Source organism: Ctenopharyngodon idella, chromosome 10 (assembly GCF_019924925.1).
Source record: "Ctenopharyngodon idella isolate HZGC_01 chromosome 10, HZGC01, whole genome shotgun sequence".
Lineage (NCBI taxonomy): Eukaryota > Metazoa > Chordata > Actinopteri > Cypriniformes > Xenocyprididae > Ctenopharyngodon > Ctenopharyngodon idella.
Window position 1 is genome coordinate 41,281,124 of NC_067229.1, and position 10,973 is coordinate 41,292,096.

The 10,973-nt window shown below is 37.1% G+C and overlaps 1 protein-coding gene across 3 annotated transcripts; it reads left to right on the forward strand.

The window, feature by feature from the left end:
• Positions 1-434: 434 nt before the first annotated feature.
• On the forward strand, positions 435-10,758 carry smyd4 (SET and MYND domain containing 4). 3 transcript variants are annotated; one of them, XM_051911267.1, is made up of 11 exons: positions 435-657; positions 861-1,005; positions 2,354-2,443; positions 2,577-3,537; positions 3,628-3,888; positions 3,970-4,142; positions 4,990-5,125; positions 5,211-5,327; positions 5,930-6,053; positions 6,146-6,296; positions 9,885-10,758. In XM_051911267.1, exons 1-10 carry the CDS (start codon positions 524-526, stop codon positions 6,273-6,275), a joined length of 2,271 nt encoding a protein of 756 aa, XP_051767227.1. In that variant the 5' UTR covers positions 435-523; the 3' UTR covers positions 6,276-6,296; positions 9,885-10,758. The 3 variants fall into 3 exon arrangements, with proteins under 3 accessions (XP_051767227.1, XP_051767226.1, XP_051767228.1); XM_051911266.1 differs by lacking the exon at positions 9,885-10,758 and having other exon boundaries at positions 6,146-6,377; XM_051911268.1 differs by lacking the exons at positions 435-657; positions 9,885-10,758 and adding an exon at positions 1,403-1,471 and having other exon boundaries at positions 889-1,005; positions 6,146-6,377.
• Positions 10,759-10,973: the final 215 nt, after the last annotated feature.

Here is a 10,973-nt window from a genome sequence, read left to right on the forward strand (position 1 = left end):
TGATATGTGTGTGCACCTGCCTTGTGTAACGTGGAACAATGTCGCCACCTACTGGGGAAACTAATGCACCGATCCATTCCCAGTGATTCTTACTAGATTTTTTATTTTTTTTTGCTTTCAAAGAGACGTTATTTAATTAATCTGTGTTGATGAATAAAGTAAAACAAATCAAATAAGTTATAAAAAGTTATTGGATAATAAAATATAAATATTAAAAAAAAAATCTACCTTTAATCTAAATTAAAATGCTGAAAAGTACATAAAATCAAGATGTAAACTGAAATCATATTTATTTTTACCCCACAATTTAATAACTGTTGTTTTTATTCATAAACATAGTTAAATGACAGTTTTTGTTTAAAATAAAATAAAATAAAATGAAAACAAGCAGCTTTGACAGGGCCTGTATTTTGAAGACTGATAAAAGTTTCAACAGGAAGTCACTTTATTGCCGTCAAATCCAAAGTGTTTAAACAACTTTTCATTTGTCAGTTAATAGGTATCTTTTTAAGCGTATTTTTGAATGGATCTACCCTGTCCAGAGTGGGTTCGGCATGTCGAGCAGAAATGGACGGAAATGAGATCTGAAGTAACTGAGAGCTTCAGCCTCCTGACAGATATAGATGCGATATTCAACCACGGGCTGTCATTAATAGGGTCAGTATATTGCACTGTGGAGCTGATTATAAATACGATAATATGGTCAATACTAACCTGCCTTTGTACGTTATTGCTGCTCTATATTTTATTTTCGACATTCGAATTATAGTGTTAACAATTTACAAATTTAAATATCAGCTGTATGTTTCAATATAAAAATAAATATTCTACATACCCTTTGTCATTTGTCCATATTTCAGCCCAGACGATCTCAACACTTTCTCCAGAATCTCTGAGAAGTACTCTGTGAAAAAGTCTCCTGAGAGGGCATCTGAGTTTAGACAGCAAGGTAACCTCAGCTTCAAAGTGAAGGATTACACAGCCGCAGCTCTCTATTACTCCAAGGTAAGGAAAAGAGGCGATCTAAATACCTGCTTCGTATAATAACGATATACTTCAATAATGTAATGTGTGTGTTTTTTTTTTGTGAAGTTTATTTACTTTGTGTATGGTTACCATCAAGTTCAATACCAACATCAATATATTTATAAAATGAATTAATTGGAAAAGTGGTACATTTTTGATATACCATTATATTTGATATACAGTATATAATTTTTTAACATTTAGTAAACTGCAAATTATCAGTCAGGAGTTTTCCTTGCTTATTAAAAGTGTGAGCTAGTTATGTTGTGTGTTAGGTTTCATTGCAGTAGCAAACAGATCAGTAAATGGACAAGGCATCAGATATGTAGGCTTGTTATAAATGTGAAAGTGCTCATTCTGAAATCTAAATTGATAGAGAAACATGGGGGAACAGAATCTGATGGCGAGCAATCCAGCGGTCTGATTTCATTCTCCCACCCTCATGGTGAGAACTGTTGTAGTAGCTTATAAGTTGTTGATACTGTCCTGTATGAGGATGGATCTTAACCAGTATCAGGCTGATAAATATTAGAACCTCCTAATATAAGAAACATGGTGCAACACAATCCAATGGTGAACAATCCATGTTTTAGAATCTGTTAAAGGGGTTAGTTCACCCAAAAATGAAATTAATTACTCACCCTCATGTTGTTCCAAACCTGTAAGAACTTCATTCATCTTCGGAACACAAATTAAGATATTTTTGATGAAATCTGAGAGCCTTCTGACTTTCCCAGACTGCAACGTATTACCATTTTCAAGGCCCAGAAAAGTAGTCAAGACATTGTTAAAATAGTCAATGTGACTACAGTGGTTCAATCTTAATGTTATGAAGCAACAAGAATACTTTTTGTGTGCAAAACAAAACAAAAGTAGCAACTTTATTCAACAATTTCTTCTCTTCCCTGTCAGTCTCCTACGCTGTTGACATAGTAAACACAGTGCAGCGCTTCCAGGTTCTGCGTCAGAACGCTCCTACATCAGCAGCACATGCATGCGTTGTGGTGCTCACGTGAACAGCGTCAGCCAATAATGAGCCGGCGTTCTGACGTAGCTTCCGGAAGCGCTGCATTGTGTTTACAATGTGAACAGCGTAGGAGACTGAACGGAGGTTTGGAACGACATGAGGGTGAGTAATTAATGACAGAGATTTCATTTTTGGGTGAGCTAACCCTTTAAGATGGAGGTACTAGGACATATTGTGAATAAAGTTAATCACTGTGATTCATGAATCTTTTTATGATGGTTTGAGCTCGAAATGTGTTGGATTTCAAATGGCAGGCTGTACTGAGAGCATGATATATTTTCATTCTCTCTGATGTTTCAGGGTGTTTGCCATGCTGACAAGAACACAGAAGAGCTATCCTTGTGCTATGCTAACCGTTCTGCAGCCCTCTTTTATCATGGCCTCTACAGAGTAAGTGTCTGTCTTATGCTTTTCGAAACATGATTGATTTTGTTTTGGAAGCATTCAAATGAGAACATGCCAACAATGTGTGCAACAATGACACATCTATATGAGTTTAAGTGATTATCTTTTTGTTTTTCAGGAATGTCTTGAGGATATTCAACGTTCTTTTGAGGCCGGTTACCCAAGCCACCTGCAAGACAAACTGAGAACTAGAGAGGCCGCATGCCTGAATCAACTTAGAAAACCTGAAAAATCCAACACGCCAGCCACAAATCATCAAACACCACCATGCCAGAAAAACAGAAACTCTACTACTTGTGTTTCACATGGTGTGTCTGTTTATTTCAGTCCAGAGAAAGGTCGCCACATATTAGCTACAGAAAATAAACCAGCTGGCGAGGTGGTGCTGGAGGACGAGGCTTTCTGTTATGTTCTTATACCAAGTAACAAACTCAATACAAAGACCAAAAAGAAAGGAAAGGCTTTTGATAATGAAGACCGACACTGTCACCACTGCTTGAGCCAATCATGGAGCTTTGTGCCTTGTCCAAACTGTAGTTACGCTCAATACTGTGGAGAGAGCTGTCAAAAAGATGCTTGGGAGCGCTGGCACCAATGGGAGTGTCCAATTGGAGCAGATCTGTTGGCCATTGGGATTTTAGGACATCTTGCACTAAGAGTGGCCCTGAAAGCTGGACAAAATGAGGTCCAAAGGGTGAAGAAAAGCTCACAAGAAGACCATGTGACTTGTAGCTCTTATAAAAGTGATTCACCAGTCCAGTTGAGTCTTGGAGGCCACTGTAGAGCAGGTTCAGACCACACTGACTGTTATCATGGCAACTCGTACATGGGCATCTACAGCCTTTTACCACATGTGGCACAACACTCACCCGGCTCACGCTTCTTATTGGCGATAACCATGGCAACGCTTTATAGGAGGCTGCAAGGCGGACCCCCACCAGACATGTGGGTGTCTTGCAAGGATGAAGGAGTTAGTGGAATCTGGCAGCCTGAGATGAGCATGCTGGGAGCCACAGCTCTGAGACACATGATGCAGCTCAGGTGTAACGCTCAAGCAGTCACTGCTGTTAGGGTCAAAGGTTCGACAGAACTCTCATGCTTAAGCACAAACTGCAAATTAATACATTTGATTCATGAATTTTAAATATTGTTGATCATTTTTCTTACAGAAGAAAGTGGTATGGCTGTTCAATCCAGTAGTGAAATCCGAATTGCCACAGCAATTTTTCCTGTACTCAGCCTGCTTAACCACTCCTGCAGTCCAAACACAAGCATCTCCTTTACCGGAGGCTTTCAGACTGACCCGCTCAGTCAGTTCGGTTGTTCTGAAGGTCACACTGACCATCCCGAGAGCTCTCACTGTGGTGTGACGGTCACTGTACGTGCTTCAAAAGATCTTACAGCGGGACAGGAGATTCTGCACTGTTATGGTAAAACCTGTGAATTCAGTTTTAGTTTGGTTGGTTGGTTTGATTTAATTTTTTTTTTAAATGTAGTAAATTTCTTCACAGGCCCACACTGTAGCAGAATGGAGGTGAAGGAGCGTCAGCTCCTCCTGCTGGAGCAGTACTTTTTCCATTGTAACTGTCAAGCCTGTCAAAGTGACCTATCAGAAGGAAGCCAGAATGCAAAAGAAAACGCATCACCAGGGCTAAAGTGTGTGAAATGTGAAAAGCCTCTTCAGGTAAGCATTTGCAGAAAAGCACAACTGATCATTTAGATGGTTTGATACTATTGTGTTTGTGTGTGTGTGTGCTTGCGCAGTCCTGGGGCCTCATTTATAAAGCATGCGTATGCACAGATTTGATCTTAGAGTGTGCGTACGCTTAAATCCACGCCAACGCTTATATTTATAAAAACGGTCTTTGATGTGGAAAAGTACTTAGCGTCACTTAAGGGTCTGAGCAGACGTACACACTTTTCCTGGTCAGATTACTGCAGGTTTTTGGAAATCTAAGCTATTCTTGTTGCTCGCCAAGGATTTGGATGATGAATGTTGATCTTTTATATGTAAATGACATTAATTATGTGTCATTTAAAACGCTGAGAACTGAAAGCATTCAGCTGCACGCAAGTTCAAGATTATTTGCGATTTATAGATTTCACATCTAAAAGAGAGGCGTACGCTTGTTTTCTGTGTGTACATTCGTTCTATGAATCCCACGTACGCACATCTGAGAAATGATCATAAGATTAAATTTAGGACGGTTTCTGCGCAACATTTTATAAATGAGGCTCCTGGTATTCCCCACAAGTATAGTAATACCAGGAAATTTTGACCTTGTGGGGATATTTTTAGTCTCCATGAGGAAACAAGCTTATAAATGATACAGATTGATCTTTTTTGAAAATCTAAAATAGCAGTTTTCTGTGATTGATAGATTGAGGGGTTAGGTTAGTGTAGGGGGATAGAATATACGGTTTGTACAGTATAAAAACTATTACGTCTATGGAATGTCCCCATAGAACATGGAAACCCAACGTGTGTATGTGACAGTCACCCAGTTAAATGCATATGCTGTACGTTTCAGTCCCGTATGGATAGGTACATGTGCTCTTTGCCATCCTGTGGTCATCAGATCACCACTGCCGATGTACAGAACAGACTTCAGGGTTTACAGTGTCTTTTGGATGAAGCCATTCATCTCATGGAGGGAGACAGATTAGGTACTGCCTCAATATGAATCACTAACCAATTTGTATATGTGTTAGATATCCATAAATATACATAACATGTATCCATGTCTTACAGACAAAGCCCTAAAGATCCTAAAATCAGCTTCTTCTCAGGCAAACAGTATCCTAACAGAGACTCACCCTCTCCAAGGAGAGCTAGCAGATGCGACAGCTCGTGCGTATGCCACCACGGGTGAGAACAACAGCCTGATATGTCACATGTGCCTTACACTCTCAGAAAAAATTTGGGGGTACAACAGCTTGTCACTAGGACAGTACATCTTACAGGGACATCTGAGTATCTTATTTACTTCTAAGTAGTAGTATTTTTAAGGGCAGGTTCATACAGAGCACATTTTTGCTGTTAAAAACGCATTAAAAACGCAGTCGAATGAAAAAAAAAACTAGAGATGCATTCTAGAGATGCTTTTTTTTTTTTTTTAAAGTTTAACTTCTTTTAAGTTGGGCACCATGTTTTTAGAATGCTGTGTCATGCACGAGACGCTGCAAAAGACGTGCAACGGTCAAACATGTCCGTCTAGTAGAAAAACCATGGAAAAATAGCACAGTTACATGCAAAAACACAACTCTAAGGTACTAATATATACTTTGTAGGAGTGAATAAGGTACAAAGTGTCCAGTGTCAAGCTGTTGTACAATTTTTTTCCTAAGATTTGTAAGATATTTAAACATTGTATAGCAGTTCTATATTGCCTTTTGATTAATGAAGTAAGTAACATCTAAATTCATACTAGTGTAGAGTGTACTATGATATTATGATTATTTTACTGACAGGTGAATGGAGTCTGGCTGCATCCCATTTAAAGCGCAGCACTGTTGCGATTCAGGCCCAATTCGGAGAGGACAGCATAGAGCTGGGAAGACAGCTTTTTAAATTAGCACAGCTACATTTTAACGCGTAAGAGATGAATTTGTCAAACTCAATCTGATGAGACTTCTTGTACACTTGTTTATGATCAAAAACAGTTCTTCTCCTCTTTGTTTTGACAGCGGAGACTGTGGTGCAGCTCTCTCTGTGATTCCCAGGGCCCATAGGCTCCTCTCTCTCCACTGTGATCCTCACTGTGAAGAACTACAGGAACTGCATGAAATGGAACGCTGTCTACAAGGACTGCTGTGAAATAATGATTCAAACTGAATGGTATTTTCAAACAACATGTGATGCTTTTGAAGCTTTTTTTTTTTATATATATGTGCAGTAGTATTAAAAGTCATGAATTAACATGCAATGTGCTACTTTATTGGAATTCTTGGTGTCCCAGGTCAAAATCATAATTCTCAGCTATTATTCATTTCTTCTTTATAAAGAAAATGTAATATTTAATGAGAAAAAAAACATTTTTATGTGTAAAATTGTATAATAATGTATCTTAAATGTTTATTAAATCTATTTTTAATATATTTAATACATTAAACATTTTTAATTTATATTAAAATAACTAAAATGTACACATTTATATGTAGAAAACTATAAATGTAAATATAAAATTAAATTGAAATATGGATTTGGCCCATTGAAAATGTTGGCAGGGCAAGTAGAAATCTGTATGCCGTCATTAATCTGCTGTCATCTAATTTATTTAAATCCCTTACCTTAAAGGGATGGTTCACCCAAAAATGAAAAGTCATTATTTACTCACGTTGTTCCAAACCTGTATTCATTTCTTTCTTGTGTTGAACACAAAAGAAGATATTTTGGAGAATGTCGGTGACTAAACGGTTTCTGGTCTCCATTGACTTCCATAGCATTTTTTCTATACTATGGAAGTCACTGGGAACCACCAACTGTTTAGTTACCGACATTCAAATCTCTTCCTTTATGTTCAACAGAAGAAAGAACTTCATGCAGGTTTAGAACAACATGAGGGTGAGTAAATAATGACACAATTTTCATTTTTGGGTGATCTATCCCTTTAAGTTTGAGCAACTGTAATAGTAGTTTGCAAACACCATTTTTTAGGCCTGATTTCAGTACCTCTCATACCTCTAGATGGCAGTCTTTAACAATGAGGAAATACAACCATCCTTATGAGACGTACAGCGTGTCAATACTCAGTCAAAAGACCCTAATGCATCTCTTTTTAGGGAATGGTTGTACTCCATATTATAGTTTAACATGATAGTTGGCATTATTAAAGGCTTCTTGTAATTCATGTTGTACCATTGCATCATCGTATCCCTCAAGAAACACCAGACAGAAAAAGTAGAATCTTGTGCTCTTGCATATTTAATGTTCTTCAGTATAAATACAATCGGAGTGCAGGAGAACCTTTTAAAACATTTAGTTTATCATATTGCTCTCGGCCTATACAGTGGGATCCCTTTAGATGTGTTAGAAGAAATGTATCATCAAACACCAGCACACTAATACAAAACACTTGGCCGTATATTTAAGAACAATGGTTGTGAATGAGATATTAGGCAAACAGTAGATAAGTCTTTGCCCACCTCTGCTCATCTCTGTACTTTGGTTTAATAATCCAGTAAAGGCTATTGACGCCATTGACATTTTACGTTGCTAACGGGCTCTCACACAACTAGAATATAACCCAGGGGATACAAGGAATTAAACCTTTTTCTCTATACTTCTCCTTCAAAACAACTGGTAAAGGGGAATCCAAGCCAGTAGATTTAGCAGTTTCATCACTCTTATAGCCACAAGCCTGTGTGAGGTTTTTGGATATGCTGTTTAGAAACGTGTTATTCCAGTGGTTGGTTTAAGCCTCTGGTCAAGGTTCTTGCGTCGGTAAATCTGTTTAACAGTCAGGGGATAATGTGATTATATATCTCAGGAGAGCAGGAACTATGTGTGTGTGACCTCATGTTGACATTCAGGGCCGTTCAGACTCACAACAGGCAGATAATCAGCATGGCTGGATATGTGACCTCCATGTAAGAAATAACTTTTTATGCTTAAGGGCATGGTCATGATATTTTTATGGAACGGGATTAACATTTAATACCTTGGGAGATTAATCATAAGCTTCAATTGCTTATCTGAAGTAGCTTATCAATACAGCAAATAAGAATCAAATACTGCCATGCAGTGCTGTGATGCATACAGTCAAACCAAAATTTATTCAGACACCTTGAACATTTTATTCATTAATACAGTTTATTCACTATAGTTTAAAAAAATGGTAATAAAATATGACAAGATCTCAGAGTTAAACTGTGTCAGAAAAAATTGATCTTAATTATGTCAGATAACAATTAAGCAAAACATGGTCAGGTCAAAGTTTCATAATAAATTTTGGTCCCAAATTTTTATCAATTTTACTGGTAGTCCACTGTATGAAGAATTTTTGTGTATAATATGTCACAGTTTACTTCATTTTGCTATCCTCACTTACATAAATGAACTATAGTGTCCTGCACCCACTAGTAAAAATATATCAAAATTATAAAAAAAAATGTCTGAATAATTTTTGGTTTGACTATATATATATATATATATATAAAATATCATGATTGTAATCAGTCAAAAATGAATAATATTAGAAAAAAGTTTTGACCTTGCAAAAATATGTTTGAAAATAATGATTAAATAGTGTTTTTTGTACAGGAATGTTGGTCTAGTATGAGTGCCACCCTTTGTTTACATCATTCTGCATCATTAACTCAAGCGTTAGCTCGGCATTCTGGAAGGATATATGCTTGTTCCCATTCTCTGAAGATACACTCATTTGTCATGTGACATGTCTTGTCTAAATGTATACATAGCAAGTGGCCATACACTTATGGCTGACCTGAGCAGATTAGCGCATATCTCCTACTCATTTGATTGCAGTGCAAGAGCTTCTGTAGCAGCAGAATGCCCACCTGACTTAATATCAGGTGGATTTATCTGTCTCCTCAGGCATTTGTATTCATTCTGACATTGTCTACATCGATTAAAGCACAACTGAGCAGTATACAGTGTGTCCTTTATCACAGTATGCAATTCTTATTGCGCAAGTCTACACTTAGATGAATTAAACAACAAAAGAGCATCTACAGCGGCCCTAACCATATTTGAACATAAGCCACACTTAAAAATGTATGACTTTCTTTGCATTAGATGGCAAAATATAAAACCAAGTGGGAATAAATGATGCTAGAGCTTTTAAACTAAACTTAAACTCACTTTCTAAACCATTTTAGCAATGACAATTTAATCATATTAAAAAATGACTTATATTTTTACTTATCTATTTTATTTATATTTCTGAGCTGATTGTGGGGGGATGGGGAATTTGAGAATTTTCCAGAGTGGATTTAAAAGCGGTAACGTGTTAAACGGACCTGAATCCTACACTTAGCTATTGGATTGCTATCAGTCTCGAATGCCTCTCGGAGGGCATTTCACCTTTTAATGATCGGATAGCTATCTGATCAGTAAAAATGCATGAAGTAATCAAGCATATATACCACTTAGTTTAACCACCACAAAGTGTCCAGATATTTTTGTTTTCTGAATTTTTGAACTATATGAATATCCTTTTATGAAATATTTTGGTTAAAAAGTATACTTTATTTTAGAAAGTATACTTTACCTTCTTTAAAATGTCTGTTTGTTGCTATTTTATTAGGTAACACACTAAAATCCAAATATTTTAAGTGTGACTTGAGTGTTTAAATACTTTTTGGGGCCAATATATGGCCAAAAATGCATCTTTTGATGTGCTCTTTAAATAAAAACGTATGCTTCTGTTGATAATGAAAAGCCATATCATGTCTCATATCACAGATCATTGGAGCATTCTGCTGTGCGTCTGGCCTGCATGCGTGTTTGTGAGCACATCACAGCCAGCAGGAATCATTTGGCCAATTTTCCACAGCTGGTTTCCACCACGTAATTCCATCAGGTAACCAGACCTGATTATGTGAACTGTCTGCATGCAGGTTTTATGATATACTGACTCATGAAAGAGCCAATCTCACCGGCTGAGAGAAAAACCTCTCGTTCTGACCGACAGCGGAGCTGTGAGAATGATGTTGTCAGATATATGTGTGTAAGAGTGTGTGTTTTGCTGATGTCAGTGTCTCAAACTGTCGGCGAAGCTTCATGGGGAGATGAGTGAGCTGTCCCACCAAGCACAACGCTTGGCTGTCAATCAAACACAGCAATTTATAAGCCAAGGTCATGACAGGCAGACGGCGAGAGCGGGAGAGGCAGTCAAAGAGCTAACACATTTTTCATAGGAAAACTGACTGAAGAAAACAGGACCTACCTATTAAGATGTTTGCAAATGACTTACAGAACCCTGATAAATCATGACATGTACAGGGTAGAATGTAACCAACACGATCTGAAAACTCTGTCATCATTTACTGACCTTCATGTTGTTCCAAACCTGTATGACGTTTCTGGAGTTTGACTTCCTCAGTCCTCGTTTACTGTCATACTGTACGGATGTGTTCAATTTATGCAACTGAAGTAACATATCAAATGACTGACTGTATATAATACAATCAATAACCATGACCATAATGCATCAGCTGAGGTTTCTCTATCCAGACCTGAAACGCCTTTGTCATACACTGAGCGGAAGAAAGTTTATAATTTGGTGATAAATGAGCAGATAGAAAGGAATGAGATTACATAACCACCATATGGTCTATAGTGTGTGTGTATACATAGCACATACATACATACATTACATATACATATATATATATATATATAATTTTATAATTTTAATTTTTATAGTAAAAACAGTAACATTGTAAAATATTATTGCAATTTAAAATAGATTAAAATAGAAAACAGCTATTTTAAAATGTATTTTATTCCTACGATGACAAAGCTAAATTTTCAGAAGCCATTACTCCAGTC